The sequence below is a fragment of the Struthio camelus genome, chromosome 4, assembly GCF_040807025.1.
Source record: "Struthio camelus isolate bStrCam1 chromosome 4, bStrCam1.hap1, whole genome shotgun sequence".
NCBI classification, from domain to species: domain Eukaryota; kingdom Metazoa; phylum Chordata; class Aves; order Struthioniformes; family Struthionidae; genus Struthio; species Struthio camelus.
In genome coordinates, this window is record NC_090945.1 from 77,121,513 (window position 1) to 77,139,636 (window position 18,124).

Below are 18,124 nucleotides of genomic sequence, written 5' to 3' on the forward strand. Positions count from 1 at the left end.
AGTTTTATTTTCTTAAAAAAAAAAAAAAAAAAGGACGATTGCTTTATAATTTGGGCAAATATGGTCATCTGGAAATGAAGCCTCTGTTGTCTCTATTCTGAGCAAACAGCACACTATCAAAAACACTTCTATATGTAGATCAAAGTCTTAAATTACCAGCATTTCTCCCTGCTGGACAAAACTTTGCAACCTGCATGATATTACTACATTTTTGTTAAATATTTACATGATAGCAGCATTGAACCTACCTACTTTTTTTTTTTTTTTTACACTGACATTAAATAGGAAATTTCTGTATTCTTTTTTCTCACAACATATCTATCGAAATAGAAGCATTACAGCAATTCACAGAATTCACAAACTTAATTCCAGCATTCAGCAGGAGTTTTTCCTCGCTATAGCAAGTGGCGTTTTTTTCCCCATCAGATGAGCTGCATACAAATGTTCATAGAGGAACACGCCAAATTAAGTAGCGGTCACTGACCAGTTCTAACACAAGACTAAGTTTAGTTTCGAATACCATCACTTCTTCGGTCTCTGTTTCTTTGTTCCCTTCCCCCCATCCAAGCAGAAAAAAGCAAGACACAAGTCTTCTGCCATACTAATGTATTCCATCTTTCAAAAAGAAAGACATGATTTTAATATTACTTAACAATATGTTAAAAAAGTAGCCAGATAGGCTTCAGTGTTAATACAATTATACACTCTATAACAGATTTGATAGTGTGAGTACTGTTCTTTTTTAAATTTTCTCATTCTGCAAGTATTCTTACACAAGCTGGCTACAAGTCAGGAAAAAAAAAAATCAAAACACAAATAGCGTAACTTGTACACTCTTAAACAGTAGATTGTGAAAGAACTGAAGAGATACTTGTCCCATAAGAGCCTCTTTTTCATGAAGTCATGTCAGGAGAAATCTGGAGCAGATGAAAGCACAACTGACTAGGTCCATTCCTTTGTCAGGCGTCAGAATGACAAAACATAGCTAGATGCAGAAGTGACAGGAGCCACTGCAGATGATGCAAACTAGTATTTTGGCCTCCACCCAAGCCTAAGCAATTTAAAGTCTCTGAGGCCAAGGCATTCAGAAGGAGATGGAGAAGAGCTATTGCTCCAACTCCAACGGCATACAGCTACAATCAAGTAAGTCTCACTCACAGACTACAAGCACACAAGCTAACAAATTCAGGTAGAAAGTGGCAATTTTTCAGTCCGCAAGAATTATCAGGCCAAAGGGTTCAGTGCAGATCCACACAGCACTGGGGACAAGGCAAGGCAGCACTGGCTCAAGACCAGGTAAGCTCTCAGCACAGCAGGACAGGTAAGTGGAGTTGTCGTTCATTGATTCCTGCAGGGTTCCCTCCCCATATTGTGTCATTTCAATGTGCAGCAAAGGTGGTTTTTTTCAAGCTAAAATTGGACCAGTTGATGGAAAGTCTCTGCCTTGTCTGTCTGGCAGAATCCAAGCAGAATCTGAAAAGGGAGGGGGGGGGTGGGAAAAAAGAAGCAAATGATAAAACAAAAACAATGTACTCTAAATCAAACCACAGACCCTTCTGGGGAGAACAGCTCCCATTCAGAAGGGCAAAACCCCTTTAAAAAAAACATACAAAAAAATATTGCTTTGTCCATCACTCAAGTGGTTATAAACTAGTTATTTTAAACACCAAACGTATTACCAAGAGTATCTGAGAGAAGCAGCAAAGAACACTGCACATTTAACCTCACAGAAGTTAGCTGAACGCTAACTAGAAACAGCCGACACTGCTGTATTTACCGAAAACCTTGCAATGGTAAGAATGAACGGCAGGTAATGTGTAAAGCAGAAGCATCAAAGGTGTGGGATGCTCCTCCTCCTCACACCATCCTTCTGACTGCAGCAAAGTTATGTTTGATACAAAGACCTAGGAAAAGGAGGGTCGCTTATAATACAGCGGATAAACAGACCTTGTGTCTGGGAAAAAGCATCTTTAGAACAAAACCCCACTCAGCAGCTTCCACTGGACACAATGCACATCTATGGAACACCATCTGAAAAAGGCTGGCGCACGCTAAGCAGCAGGTACTTCAGGGACGATCAATGCATGCTGAAGTCCTTTATCAAGGCAAGGTGTTGCCTGTCTAAGCTAAAAACTTCCATGACAGCATCAAATTAACAAACATGAGACACCCCTCTGTGGAAGGTGATACAGCTTCCATAATAAATGAAGGCCAAAAAAGGCAGAGCAGATAGAGGAGAATTAGAGAAGGTACAGTGAAAGATTAGAAGAACTAGACTTAATTCCCTCTTTCTATGCTAAAGTTAGAAGTAGCTTGCTCAATTAATTCTGAAGTCAGGTTGTAATTAACATATCCATCTATTATCCTGCTATGAAGCAAGAAGAAAAGATGACGAATTAACAAAGTATCAGTAAAAAGCATGGATTATACAACTCAGTAAGCCTGTACAGCTCAGTGTCCTGGAGGGCTATTAAAACAAATAGTGTTGCTAGCATTCTACAATTATATTGCAAAACTGTCAAACTACAGAAAGTGTTCATGCTAATGGTGTCTTCATAGCATAAGTAGTTGTTTTTCTCCCCTAAAACAGGGCCTATCAGGCCATTTTGGATACCTCTTCCCATCAGGTACGCATAAAAAAAAAAATAGACAACTGAGCTACCCACACTTCTTAAGGTAAAGGAGTGGATTACATCCATCATTATGAATTGATTACAAAACAGCACTGCTAAAACTTTTAATTGCTCATTTGGAATCACGTCTGATGAACTAGTGTCCAAACTTAGGCTCAATTCCTACAGCTAAGATACTTTGCTTCATTCATCCTATTAAGGAATAGGGGAAGAGAACTGGTGAAAACAATTCTTCTGGTTTTATTATTAAAGATACTGCAAACCCAAATGAACCTAAACATATTACATGAAACTCACAGCAAAGTGCTTATGTTAGACCGACACTAGCACTATTAAGCCACATTTCACCTATAAAACCTATATTTAGTTCTAAAAAAAGAATCCTTTAACTGGCACAACTTTCCTAGCCTTACTCAGGAAACTCATTTTTAAGAATAAGGGACATGTACTGCTGAAAATGGCACCTTTCCCTTTAACTCCATTATTTACTCACAGATATCTGAATTATGTACAGATATGACGCAGCACAAGAGAAGTAGTTGCAAGACTCAGACGTATGTTACTTCCCAATCATACAGCCAATTAAAGCTATATAAAATTAGAAAAAGTTTGAAATCCATACTGGAATGAAAATCTAATCTTAAAAAACCCCATCCTTTCTAATTAAGGGCCTTTAATTTTTTGTGAAATACAATTTGATTCTTAAGTTATTCAATTGCAGAAAATTGATTCACTTGTAACATTTCAAAAGTTTTGGGTATCGTGCTGGAAAGATTACTAGAAATATTCGCAGTAAACTAGGACACCCAGCCAGCAGTGAAGAATACAAATGTGAATAGATTTTGGTGTTCTGGAAGAACATGTGCTGCTACATTACGTAAACATGAGCTGTCTGCTCATATTTGAAAATTTAAGACAACTAGTAGGTGGTGCATAAAAACCAAAGGCAACTGAAACGCGCATAAGAACGAAACAGCTGTATAAGCACCAACTCATTTTATTCTTTTAGTGTCCTTGCACTAGCATAATTGCCCCCTTTTTATGATTAGCGCTAGCTAGTATCTACAGTTGTTTCATCTCCACTTCACGTACAGAATAAAAATCCTGAGTAGTAGCTTCCAATAAGGGTAAACAGGTAAGAAGTCATCATAAAATAACCTCTCTGAAACATGTGTTCTCAAATTTAAAATGTGAAGTTTTATTTGCAAAACCCTTACACCTAACATAGCATTTTCCATACTTAGTATTTTTTAAACATTAGCCAGTATTTGGTCTCTGTGGATAATAAAAGAAATATTCAAGCAACTTTTGCTGATCGAAAATAAAAAATAGCAGCTGAGGATATTCTGAAAGCCTTGATGAGAACTTGGGGCACAGAGAGATGACTCTGGCAATGCTGTATCTGTACTACTCAGCTACAATTTGTGCCCATAAATCTACAGCTTTATCCCTTATTATAGTATCCCGAATGTCAGCTGCAACAGAATTTTGAGATGTTACAAGACAAGCTTTTATGCTAGGAGTTAGCTATTAAACCTATTCTTTTTAGACCACGGCATTTGGGAAGAAGCACAACAGCAGCACGTTTAAGGGTTACAGCACTTTACCTTTTAAAATACTCCACTTCTCGCTCTGTTTCATCCATTTCCACACTGTCTAGATCAATGTCTTTGGGAAGAAACACATCATCTACAAAGGGAAAAGGATGACACGAAGTTAGATTCCACAGGGGTGGGGGGAAGAGGGGAAAAAGCTTGAAGAAGTTGCATTACAGACATTCCTGGAGAACTGCCTGAACATCATCGGCTGCTTATTAAAAACAACCACATTCAAGGTAAATCATTACAAAATCATTACAAAATTGTATTTAAAAAGATGCTTCAAAGAAACGCTACACGCAGTTCCTCTGCTTGATTTTTCAGGCGTTATACTGGAAACACCCACGAGAAGAAGTGACAGAAATTTACTGATCACATGGGTTGCCCAAGATACCACAAGCTTGGATCACACATCCAAAAGGGTCAAACCACACAAAGAGGCTCAAGGAAGCTGGTAGCACAAACTACCAAGGATGAGCACAGATGAACAGTGCTCTTTGACTGCCTGAAATTTGTTCGCTCTGCTACTAAGAAGTCAGTTTTAAAAAGGTTTTAAAATGGTATTTATGAAGTAAAATACTTAAAGGTCCATCAGCCTGTGCCTGTGAAAGAGTCTAAGCCATGCTACTGCCAGTTGGGATTTTTTTTTTTTTTTAAGTACGTTTGGAAATATGCTTAAAAACAGTCTGAATTTAGGCCCTCAGCTATAGCAACAAAGTTATTTTCCTCTTGTAGGCTCCCATCCTAAAAATACTCCATACACATACTCCAACCTCGTTTCTGCAGCGGTTTCAGAACGTACGCCAAGAAGGGAGAGACGCGCAGTAACGGAGAGCACCGCGTACGCACCGGGACTCCCCAGACTCCTTGCGATTACAGGAACGAATGGCTCTTCCTAAAGATACTGCTGACAACTCCAGAAATTAGGTAAATCTTTTGCCTTGCCACTTACTGCTAGAAAACTAGAAAGCCCTGGAAACACTGGGCTCCCTACACCCATCATTTTCTGCCGTCTCTCCCGTAACGAATAGTCTGCCAGAAAAAAATTTTCTTAAGACGTGGCGATCGTGCCAGAAGCCACAACGCTCACTGCCCTAACGTTTTGTTTTCCAGCTCAGTAAAAAAAAGCAGCTTTGTAACTCTCAAGTTCTTAACGTTGCCCTGGTTCTAAATTTTTTCTTAGCTAATACGATTTTTGGCATGTTTGCTAATTTGGTACAGCAGCCCTATGCCTTTAAGAAATTAAGGCCAAGAGAAAAATTGAACATTATAGCATCTTTCTTTTTTTCCAAAGGCCAAACTACTCGAAGCAGAGTAGCTATCCAGTCTGGGCTCATCACAGAGCAACACAATTACCTCCTTATAAATTGAGAGGCATGTCCCTACAGCTTTTTACCTTTAACCATTAGTTTTCAGAAAGTACAAGTACTATTTGATTTAGGCAGGAGAAAACACCGGGGGGGGGGGGGGGGGGAGGAAAAAGACCAAGACAAGAAAACGCATTTCAGGACGCTACCTAAATTCCTCCTATGATAAGAGTCTTTCTGCCCCCTCCCCTGTTTGATAGCTCCCTTGAAACGTCTCTACAACTAGAAGGAGAGAGACGAGACAACATGCCTGGAGCACGTTCTTCTCTGCAAATTTACGAGAAGAGAGAACACAGCACGCGCAAGGGCTAAGGCATCAGAGAGAGAGGCTCAGTGCGGCATCGCAGCTTGATTGACGCAAAGCGGAAACAACAAAAATGAGAAAAGTTAAAAAGAGAGAACCGAGGCTCGACTCGAGCCGATGGGGAAAACCACAAAAACAAAGTTAGGCTCTACACCTAGCACTTGCAGCGACCAGGAATTCGGCTTACGTTCTTGGAACGAAGCTTAACACACGTTTTCTGGAGCGCTGGCAGAGACTGCCATCAGAGGAAGAGCCCTGCAAGCGTACGCGCTCGCCAGCGGGGCAGCGCGAACGGCAGCATCGAGTCAGGCCGCGGAACGGCTCTGCTGCCACGCGGCTACCGGGCGACCGCTGGGGAAGGAGCCGGCGCTCCGGGCAGGCAGCCGTCCACGCCACGAAGCTGCCGTGCAGCCTGGCCGGCCCCGCGGGGACCAAGCAGCCGCAAGAATGAACTGGTTGCCTGAAAACGGGAGTTCGATTAGCAAGTTGACAAGCAAACCAGCTAGCACTGCATGCGCTTATCCGCTTTGATGTTAGCCCTGTTAGATGCTTTTAGGAAAGAGAAAAAAAAAAGGACTTCAGGAAGAAAACTATGCAAGAGCGACTTGTTTGAGCTTCTATCAGGTGAACAAATAAACAAAAATCTGTTATATTAGCATAAACTGATATTCACATGGAGAAAAGACTAAATGTTACTTAAATAACATCCCATAATAAGGTTTCGCTTTGGCAAGTAGACTAGCTTTTGCATTTACTTCACCTGTAAATGAAACTAGCACAAAAAGAATTATTTCCAGTGAGAGAAATGCACATTTATGCATGAATAATTAGTTATCATTTGGCTGCAGAATCCCCAGATTTGGCCCGCACAAAATGAGAGACGCTGTACTTTTAGCATCCCTTAGCGACCCTTCTTTCAAAAGAAATTCAAAATAGATTTCAGCATGCTGCTGAATTATTTTAAGTATCTGTTTAAGGAAGATCCACTATACAGAAGAGCCTGGCTTATTTAAACGGACCGCTTCATAAAAAAAACCAAAACACATAGAAGAACAGTAACATCTACTAGTTCATTCCCATTTTAAAGCATTCTGCATCTCTTCACTAAAACCATATGTATCTCCTACAAGCACCTATGTAACCTCAGATTATGAGCGCACTGGAAAAAAAACTAAACTTTTCATTAGTGGCTTGAGTTTTCCTGACACCAATTTTTCTCAGCTTTTCTCACGCACATTGGCAGCACTAACTGAAGATTAAGATTTCAAACTTCTGGACTCGAATAGTAACAACACACAAAACTCAATTTTTTTTTTTTAAAAAACACACTTACCAATGGAATTGTTGACTTTGTCTCCTTTCTTCTTCTTGTTTTTCTTGTTCTTGCCTTTCGGCTGAGGAGAATCTGCAAGTATTAGCTTATTGTTCTGTTGCTGTTCACTTGGTGAAGGGGACTCGCTCATTATGGGCGCTTTCTCTTCTTTTACATGGTTCAACTGTTTCTTGTTGTTGTTGTTTAACTTCTTCTCCTCTTTTTTAGGTTCTGCAAACGTTGGGAGCTCTGCTGCTTTTGCTTTGGGTTCTATTTGGTTTCTGGTTTTAGTCTGAATCTCAGCTGCTTTGGGGGACTCAACGGGCTTTTTCGCTTGTTCAGCGCACGGTTTGTTTATCTGCTTTAGTTTCTGCTTGCTGTTTCCTTCTTTATGCTGTTGCATAATATCGAGCAGAAAGGAGAGGGGCTCATGCTGTTTTACACTCCCCTCTTTCTGATAAAGCAGCTTCGAGTCTCTAGTGTTTACGGGATTGGAGAGTTCACAGCCCGACTCGGAAACAGGCCTCTGCTCTGTATGATTCACGTGTCTCGACAGTGAGCCGGGGGAGGTTTCGATCTTTTCTGATTGCTCGAGTGTCCCATTCTGAATGTCTTCGGCTGCGTCTGGGACGGGCTCCTTCCCAGCCTGGCAGTTCCGAGGCAGCACCTCCACCTTCTGACACTCCTTACTTGTTCGCTCTTTCTTCTTTTTCTTTACAGCCCGCAACTGCTGCAGTTCCTGAAGCCGCTGCAATTCTTGTTTCAGCCTCTCTTCCTCCTCTTCCTCTCGCCGCCTCTGTTCCTCAAGCAACTGGTGATGCTCCCTTTCTCTGGCTTCGGCTTCAAGTCGAGCCTTTTCCTCAAGCTACAAAATAACAACAGTTTTATTAAAAGTGACAAAGCTTTTGGAAATTAGAATTTTAGGGATTACGACTAGTTTTCTCTACAAACGTTGTAAGCCCTAGGATGCTAGCATACCAACACGCTTATCAAGAGGCTTGCCACAGCAAGCAAGCAACCATTTGTACAAAAGCTGCCCTTTGAAGTACATCAAAATATCTTCTGTGTTTCTATTTTCTATAACACATTTCAATGATGTCAAAAATCAAACACTGATCCTCTCTTTGCTGCTCCTCCTCGTAGCTCCACATAAATACGTGTGCAGAAAGGAAACGCTGTTCCTCAAGTTACAGAACATTTTACATCCATGAAAGTTGGCAGCTTGCTTCATACAGTTGAGATGAAAGTTTTCCACAACCACAAAGACCTGTTGAAGATGCAACGTTCAGCTTCGTTCTCACAAGTACGTACGCATCACTAAGGTACCTTGAGTTCGCTTGCGTCGTACGTAGCATGAAACAGGGAGATGCAACGGTAGTGGAGTTGCTCCGTTGCAATACTCATAAGCATTAGTAAAAGCAGCCATCAAAACATTTGACAGCAAAATACTATGCACTTTCACTAAAAGTTTGACTTACCCACAATACAGTTTTAATCAGCTTTTAAAAAGATCAAAATCTACTGATGATTTACTAGTTCAATATAAAAACATGATCTATTTGAACTTGCATTACCATAACATTCTCCACAGGTAACAAAACTTCTAAGTGCTATTAGTTTTATCTGTATGTCACAAAGTGCACTAAAGCTACGTTAAAGTTGTCAAAAACAGTAGGGACTGTGGAGGTTCTTTTCAGCCCTAAGTTCTTAGTCATTTAAAGGATTTTTCCCAGTCATTATTGCAAATGCCTAAAACTTTGCTGTGCATCATTTATTTACTTATACCATAAGTAAAACGGATGCGATCGTTCTTAGTGTTTTCATACATTTTCTTGTATTTTTAGAAGCGTCTGTATGGGATCCCTTTTTCACAGCTATAGATGTCATGCAAAAAACGACTATTAAAAACTTCCACTTGTTTCTTTTTGCATTCAAACCGTATTGCTTGAGAAAAGTGAATTTTGCTTCTATTAAAAGAAACCTCACTAAACCTTCAAGCTGCTGAGTAGTGCAGTGCTACAACATGAACATAAAGGATAACTTGTAAACACTACATCTTCCAAACCCACGGAGGTATTTAAAGAACAGAGAATCAGTGCCAACCGACAAATCCACAACCATGAAGTACTTACAGCCAGATCACAGAATCTGTTTACCAGAATTCAAAAACAGTAAATGCAGTTTTCAAAACTGATTTCAGTGCCACATTACAAAAAATTTTATAGGGTTTTGCAAATTTCCATTTTAAAGCAACCTTTAACAATTGTTTTTCTCCTCTGCAGCTCGCCGCTTGACTTTGGCTTGCGATCGCCCCTCGTGTCAGCAGATGGCACAGTGTTTAACCTGCCTGGGTCAGGACAGCAAGGTGCCCAGCACCATCACTGCAAAAACAAATCCTGACTTTTCCACCAGCATGAACGCACTGTGCTTATGTTCCCTGGCTTCCTGCAGAGATACTTCAGCATAACTAATATTCCAATAAAGAAGCATTAATTTTTTTTATACCATCCCATTTTTACTTCTCCATTCTGAAAAGCAATCACTCTTAACATTTCTGACAGCTAGCTAGAAATAATTTTCTAAGGTGTAGGAAATTCCAGTATAAAGCTGACCTGCAACAAAACACATGACAACAACATTGTGAGGTATCTTCCTATTCTACATAGCTTCTAAGATAGCATCATAACAGGCAAACTAGCTGTGCACGTGCAAACAGGTAGTGTAGCACTAACTACATAGAAGTTCAGACCACTATTGTATAGCCAGTATACAGTGGTATACTTGCAGAGAGCGCACAAATACACTTATAAAAATCAAGAAAAAGAGATTCTAGGACAAACATGCTTCTGCATCTTACCTTTCTTTGCTTATGTCTTGCTCGCTTGGCTGCCCGAGAGCTGCTTACTGGTTTGGTTTCTGAGCTGTTTATAAATTGTAGCAAGTCTTCCACCTTTCGATGGTCAACAACACTTTCCCTTTCAGATATCTGATCTGGTTTCTTCGGCTGTTCCTCTTTCCTTTTTGTTAGACGTAAACGAAGCTTTTCCCGCATTTCTGCATAATTTCTACTGGTTGGTGCAGCCGGCGGCTGAAGGACATGACACAAAACATTTAGTGAGCAGATGTAAAAATTTCACTGAATGCTCGTGGGATTTTGAAGTTTCAGAAATATTCAAATAATTTTGAAGGTCCAGACCTGAATATCAAATACCATACTGTTTGCAGGTGTATTTAAAGCACATTTACCAGGCAACAGAGCTGCCAGACTTGGGGCTAGCTCATGAACTAGGTTTTCCAGTTGGAAGAGTGATCGATCTTGCAGTGGAAATGCACAAGTGAGAAGACAAAGGGAGGTCTTTAAAGCAAGAGAGGAGCTTTCCAGCGATTACTTTGATCACTGTACCCCATTTGACAGTTTGAAAGGAGCAGTCAGTTGCTGCTATTTCCATTTTCTATCGGGTCAGTTCCTGAGTTTGGGCTACCCGGGTCTCTGGGCTGTAACCTCAAAGGCTTCATCACCCTGCAGTGAAGTGCACCAGTACACATCCCGCAGAGCTGCATCAATAACTTGTTATCACTGCTGCAGGATGAAAACTTGCTTCACGTTCCACCTCCTTGTATTCCCAGTCGCTGCTTCGGCCTTCCAACTCCTCCTCCCTCCTCCCTGTCTACCTCTCTCGCTCCCGGTCTGGCGCCCATCTGTTTGGGAGCTAAAACGGTTCAACTCACTAAACCAGGAAAACAAAGCCTATTTGGTTAATAAGAAAAAAAAAAAATCCTTTAGCCGCTTCAATAAAATCCTCTGCCACTTCAGTAAAATGAATAATCTACTATGCAAAAAATAACGTCGGTTCAACGTCAAACAGCCCACGTCTGTCAAAGAAAGATCGATCGGGGGTGGGAACACGCAGAAGGAAACAGGATGCCCTGCCCGCTCCTTTCAGCCACAAGCGAGGGGCTTTTAATTCACTTCAAGCCTTAAGATGAAACTGCACCTGACCAAATACATGGTCAATTAAACAGAGCTTTTACTTCAAACAGGAAAAAAAATATCAGAGACTCAAACTCCAGTAGTGACCTGATTACTGAAACAGACTTTATGAAGAAGTGCAATTGAGGCTAGCAGCAAAATGAAATGTTAAATTGAGAAAAAGATTGGTGATACCTTGATAACTTGTAGCATTTCGTTTGTGAAAACGAAGATATGAACATGAGAATTTACCAGCTATGTTAGGGCTATGAATTCAACTTAAAGATGCTTCAAACAAAACCTTAAAAACTAAAATAAAAAATGCACAGAAGATTTTTGTATAATCTATATGCTTTAGAACTTTAAAATTTCTACAAAGCATCTTTTAAATGCAAAAATCAAGTCAGTACCTATCAAAACGCACTAGCAAAGAAAAATTGTTTGTAATATAGAAAACAAGTAACAGGTAATGTAGATTTTTCCTTGATAAAAGTATATTTAGATCTACATTGCCTAAGTTGAGGCAAGAATAGTTTTCCCCTCTCTTTTTTTTTCTTTTTAAAATCAGGTTAAAGTGAATACTTTGAAGAATTAGATTTTTAAAATCAAAAACATGCTTGACAAATTGCCAAGAACATTTTTAAACCCTAAATTAAGTGTACTTTTACCCAAAATTAATCAAATTGTAAGTATACTGTTACAGATGAGTCCATGAATTTTGTGAAGTTATTTAAATGGCTGAAATACCTCCGTTTGCAGCTTCACAGCCAAACATGGTATTTGTTATCCAAGTCAGCTGCTTCCTCTTTTACTCATTTTTATTGCTCTTGAACTGCTTTCAGCTGGGAAGGTTTGTTTTATTTGTTCAATTCGAAGAGGAAAATGACTTTCTAACCATGCTTCTAGCTTCCTTTTCCTTCTCATCCCTAGAGCGAACCTCATTACTGCCTCTGTAGGTGCCGTCTGATAAGTCATGTGCAATAGATGATGAATAAGTGACCAGAAAAGCAAAACAAAAAACAGATTGAAAATATGATAACTTACCCCTCCATGGCCAAAGAACTCACAGTAACAGCAGTCACAGTATTTTCCTTCCTTCTGATTTGTGGATGTTGAGGTACTGGAACTATGCTCTGAACAGCTATCTTCATCTTGGCTCTCCTCTCCATCATACTGTTGATGATCGTATGTGTTACTGTTCTCACAGCGATGGCCCTCACAATCTGGATCACTATGTTAAATTAAGAAAAAGCTTATGAAAATTCTAGATTACGTTATGTAAAATATTTTTTAAAAAGTATACAGGTGTACGCACATCTGCTGGGAACAATGACTCTCAAATTGGGTTGTCAGCCACCAGTGATTCAACAAATCCTAAGCTTCGGCTAGCAGCTTGCAAACGGAGAGGCTCAAAACCAAGCAGCAAACTAAGGTGATGCATGGAAAAATGATTTATGACCAACTCATTAAGTGGCTTAGTGAATGAGTAGCCTAGACAACAAGTTTTGGAACTGCTCTTCTTCCTCGTTTCAAACAGGTAAAATAATTTCAGAAGCAGTAATTTCAGTTTTTACAGTGGAGCGGTTTTGAAATTGCAGCCCAGACTTGTGGTCTGAAGAGAGCTGTGCAGTCGTAAAATAGTCAACTTATTTCTAAAATCCCCTCAGATTTAATCAGATGTGCAAGCTCTTAACTTCAGCCAAAGCTTCAGGGCCAGCTAAAAAACCAACAAGCTACCATTCACACCTTTATTTTCAAGAGAAAATACTAGAGTTCCCCCTCAATAAGCAGGTCCATAAGCAGTTAATTACCCTCAAAACTCTGCAAAACTATGTGCACAACGTTACTACCACAATTCTGGAAGAACTGGACATGACCTTTCTTTAATTGTATAAAGTAGCAAAGAAAAAAAAAGTGCTCCCCCAAAAAGCACAAAACCCCCAAACCCGCTCAGTGAGCATTAGTATTTCTCTGTTCTTACATTAGAAAAAGGTGACTATACGAACCTTAAAAAAAAAAAAAAAAGAAAAGAAAATGAAAGAAAGAAAAGAAAGCAAGCTCACCACATGCTTTTTTCCCCCCCTCTTTTTATTTAAGGAAAAAAAGACTTCTGATAACGATGACATCTCCTAGTTCACCAGCCCTCAACTCCTCCTTCCCTCAACCTCCCTTTTTAAGCCCACCGACCCATTTCAAATTTAAAGAGAGCTCCATACACATTTCACAAAAAGTTAGTGACCAGGACAGAAGGTAAGAAGTGTTCAAATTCAGTATCCTAGGGAGGGAAGAGGCATGCAGAACTCCGTTATACTTCTGCTCGGCAGATTGCCGGTCAGTGCTAACATTTTGGCTAGCCAATCTGACCAGCCCTGGCATTGCTGTTTCTTGCCTGTTGAGAGTTAGCATGACAATGCCAGTTGGAAAAAAAAAAAAAAAAAGTGTCAGGGAACACGTGTCAGGGAACAATGGATACAGTTCCACAGAAAACCCGGCTTCATTAATGCTATTGCTCCACAGAACAATTGCTGGATCGAGCAACTAGAGAACAACACCGTTTTTTCCCATGATAGCACACCACTGATTCGCATAGGCTGCAAAGACTGTTTCGGGGTTCCCTCCTGGTTCTTTCCCTGCATCCTAAGAATAGTGCATCATATTAGCACCTAGAGATTATAACAACAGTTGGGTTTCTATTGCATTAAATCACCTGTATTTAAATTCTCTCCCTGCACTAGGTAATAAAGTTTATTTACAAAGTTGCAATAATTTCTCTGCAACGAGAGAAGAGTTACTTATTTTGTGATATCATCAATAAAAACAGCTGATAACAGAAATAAGGGAATTTTTAGAAGCAACTCAGGTATGCAGTTATCTAGCTCTGCCTAAATCTCACATCATCTCCTGAGAACTAGCACAGTAGCCAGGCAGCTACATCCATAGCAACCATCGCCACAGCTCTACAGGTGAGGGAGCGAGCACTCAGAGCCGTGACTCGACTGCTTTGCTGTTATGCCTACACTCTTCAGACGCACGGGAGAGCGGAAACCACTGTAAAAGTCAGACTGCCACAATACGTAACATTCCCAGAACACAGCTCTGCCAAATTGTCCGCCCAAGACCTTAGAGATCAGAACATCCTTCCACACTACACCCATTATCAGTGGTGGGGCTGGCACCTAGGAAGTCTAAAGTTAAGTCAGAAAACTCTGTTAGTATGTGGCCGCTTTCAAGACTGTATATGACCTTTTTACAGTTTGAGCTAAATCTGTCAGACTTAAGTTTCCTCAGCTTTTTCATTCCTGCTTGCCATGTAATGCCAGAATCACAGAAAACTGATACATCTTATAACAGGTCTGTGTGTCGTCAACAGCACTCATTAATGGAAATGACAGAGTAAGAAAGAATACAGCTTGACTTACTTATCACAGGCCATATTTTTAACAGAGAGTGAGCAAACGTTTGTTTTTAAGCCTCGAAATTCAGTAAGTCAATTCTCCAATAGAAATGATTACTGTAAAGTCTCACACCAGTCACATACTGGCAAAGAGACCTCACTCCGTTGGCTGAGCAGACAGACATGCTCTTCTCTCCCACTATAACCACAGGTATTAGAATTTTAATTCCTATTCTGTTATAAATAAGAAAAGTAAACTTACCTGCAGACGCTTGGTGGGGCACTTACAGAGCTGTCTGTTGTTGAAGTAGGAGGTGCAACCGTAGTGGGGCAAAGACCTGAATGAGGATCCACAAATCCAGGGGCTGTTGCAGCAGTTTTGGGGAAAGAAGGGGCAGCAAGATTTGGAAGGTGTGGTGTAGAAGCTGGAGACAGTGCAGCAGGAGAGAGCGAAGGAAGGGATGCTAAACTAGTAGGACTATTTCGTGGAGCAACTGGTGCAGAATGTCTATGGTCCTCTTTATTAATATTGTGGAACACCTCACCTACAATTGGAAAAAATAAGAAATCACTTAAAAAAAAACAACCACTCTATTAACTAACCCCAAAAATCACTCCAATTGCTGGGTGTTCTCAGCTTCTCTAAAATTCAGGTAGTATTTCAACACCTCTCTTACTGGTCCCAGATCTGTTATGATTTTAGCTCTTTGACCCAGGAGTGCAGAGGCTACATTTCGAGAGCAACAAGAATACTGATTAAAGATGTATATTACTTAAAGGAACACATATAGATCTTCATACATCTGTGTTAAATGTACTTGAATTCAGTTATAAGCTGTGTGCAAACTACAAATCCTTACCTATCGATGAAGGTCTCTTGGATGATACTTTAAATTGGTTGCTGCTTGACTGCACTGTAGTAGCCGTGCAGGAGACAGAAGAAGTGGCAGAAGAGGTTGCCATGACAACTTTATTAGCTTCCATAAAGGCATCCTGGAAATTGTACAGACATTTCTTCTTGGCAGCATTTTTTTTCTCTTTGCTGTCAGTAACTGCGGTTGCTTCATTGCTAGATGTAGTAGGAAGTGCTTCGGGTCTTATTTCTGAGAGCGCTGGCGCCAATATATCACTCCCTTTAATTGAAACACACACAGCAATTAAGACTTACAGAATTACAGAACTGTGTTTATGGCATTTAGAATTAAACATTCAATAATTTAGATGCAATACTACAAGATAAGCAAGGATATATTGCTAGCGCTGGCTTGGCAGGGTCAGTGGAGTACCACTTTTTTCAGTGAACACAGATGTAACTAAAAACACTAAGAACTATCAGACTAGAAGTCACAAATCTTAAAGCCAGAGTTTTAAAAACACCGTTAAACGTCTGTTGTGGTAACAAGCAGCAGAGATGCTACAGATACCTATATCCATCCATACTTTGAATATTTGAACACCTTTTTAAATGCTAAGTATAAGCTTCAGTATCTGCAGTGTGGTGTAGCTATGCAGCAATTATAATGCAGGCAGGAACAAAATATATTCTTCTATCCATATGAAGTTATAAATTTAATCTTTACTTATGAGTAATTCCAGCTAACTACGCTAATGCCTTTGTGATCTGACCTTCCACACAAACGTGGCACTAGAAACCATCTGTTGGAACAGCGACTCATAACTACATTTGGATATGGGTGAGCTGCTCTATCGGGGAGCTACTGCTACTTCAGTAGCTTGACAAGTTAACAGCAGACCAGATCGAACAAAACCTAACACACATAATCAAAATTTCCCTTTACAGAAAACAGTCCTGTTAAAACAAACAAACAAAAAAATATAATTGCTATCATGTGAACAGAAAGATACATGCACGGGTTGCTATTTTACTGTTTAACGTATTCTATTTCACTGTAACCATGAGCATTTCCAAAGGCTTCCTGGCTTAAGTTTACCTTTTGCTGGATTTATGCCTCTCTGTCTATATGAATGAAAGTGTAATTATGCCTGCTCCACCACAGGCGGAAGTAGGATGTAGTACAATGTTACCAGCGCTCTTCCAACCCCATAGAAAGAGAGCAGGCCTTCGTGGCAGAAGAGAGAAGCTACTTAAGTTTCCCCAAAATTTCCATTCCTTTGTAACCCTGAACTCCTGAAGATAAAAATGCCTCTGCAACGACCCTAGGTTGAGGATAGCATGCTATTCTTTGGCCTCTGGCATCCTCTCCCCAACGCTGAAGAATTTCCTCCTCAATTTTCAGCCCCACTGAAGTAGACATGGCAGCAACTCTCTGCCAGAGCTCCTCTCACAAGAAAACGATGATGAAACCTACAGTTCCTGGAAAAAAGTGTCACACTCCATTTCAAAATACAGGCTCTTAACTAGTCAGTGTGAAGTAATAACAAAACCTCACCAGGAATTGTATCAGGCAAAAAAGTAGCAGGATTCCAGTTCTTGTCATTCATCATTTCTGATCCCCAAAGACTTATAAATTTAGAGCTATTCCAATCTGGAGTGCTCCCAAAACAGCTTGGATAAATATGATCTTGGAGAGATGCATTGAATACTTGATGCTTGTTTGTATGATTCTGAACTGGAGCTGGCGGTAATGCCTACAAAAATAAAGAGTATTTTCTTCATTAATATTCTGTTTGCTTACACAGTCACTCCAACAGCAATATTCCAATCATAAAGTGCTCCAATTGTGAAGGCATTATAAAAAGCTAAGAGCAGCAGCAGCAGCAGCAACAACAATTCCCAGAACGATAAGAGGGACTGGTTTGTTGATATTTAATGTAGGTAATATGTTACACAGATTTTATATAAAATATCTGTGTAATATATGTATATTTAAAATCACACACATTAGATTCAGCTAACAGATGAATCCAAGAAATATTCTCCAAAAATACTTATGTTAATATATTTTGGTTGGTCTTCTTTTTGAAATTAAAAAGAATATTTATATGAACATTGAACTTGTAAGGAATTACTACCTTTCAAAGCCCCACATGCCAAAACCAAGCCTCTGACATTACAATCATTACCACAGCAAATGACTGTGATAAAGGGATTACAAGCACTGCAGGATTAGAAATACATTGTACAGCAGAAAAAGACATAAAACATTTATTAGTTCAAAATTTCATTTTAAAGTCGACTATACTGGTCTACTCGTTTGTCCTCCAAGTACCAACAGGTTCCCTACTTAGAACGTAACAGACAGTGAACACATCATTTTACTCTTACACGCAACTACGAAAAACAGGGAAAATGCACACTTTTTTGCTGTTTTCTCTAGGCAAGTTCTTCCCCCTCATCCCACTTCTTCTGGCTGAAGTTGTCTATTCACATTCTAAAAGGTAACTTTCTTCCGAAGACCTACTGATTGCACTGCACAACGCTCAATCACTGTCACCTTCAACAAAGCCAAGGAAAAGCTATTTTTTCTATTCCTGCACAATATTTGATGCAGTGAAAAGCTTCATAGATGTAGGTTCTGCTATTAAAAGTATCAGCTGAGTCCAATAACATTTCAAACAGTAATG

At 39.9% G+C, this 18,124-nt stretch overlaps 1 protein-coding gene across 2 annotated transcripts in view; it reads right to left on the reverse strand.

Moving 5' to 3' along the window:
• Window positions 1-591: 591 nt before the first annotated feature.
• FAM193A (family with sequence similarity 193 member A) overlaps window positions 592-18,124 on the reverse strand; it is an 82,753-nt gene continuing 65,220 nt past the window's right edge. For both annotated transcript variants that reach the window (XM_068943535.1, XM_068943534.1), the window contains 8 exons: window positions 16,990-17,188; window positions 15,439-15,711; window positions 14,841-15,123; window positions 12,229-12,415; window positions 10,072-10,302; window positions 7,236-8,079; window positions 4,241-4,322; window positions 592-1,473 (listed from right to left, as the gene is read on the reverse strand). In XM_068943535.1, coding sequence (XP_068799636.1) covers window positions 1,380-1,473; window positions 4,241-4,322; window positions 7,236-8,079; window positions 10,072-10,302; window positions 12,229-12,415; window positions 14,841-15,123; window positions 15,439-15,711; window positions 16,990-17,188 — 2,193 coding nt within the window. In that variant the 3' untranslated portion in view covers window positions 592-1,379. The remainder of the gene's footprint in view (window positions 1,474-4,240; window positions 4,323-7,235; window positions 8,080-10,071; window positions 10,303-12,228; window positions 12,416-14,840; window positions 15,124-15,438; window positions 15,712-16,989; window positions 17,189-18,124) is intronic.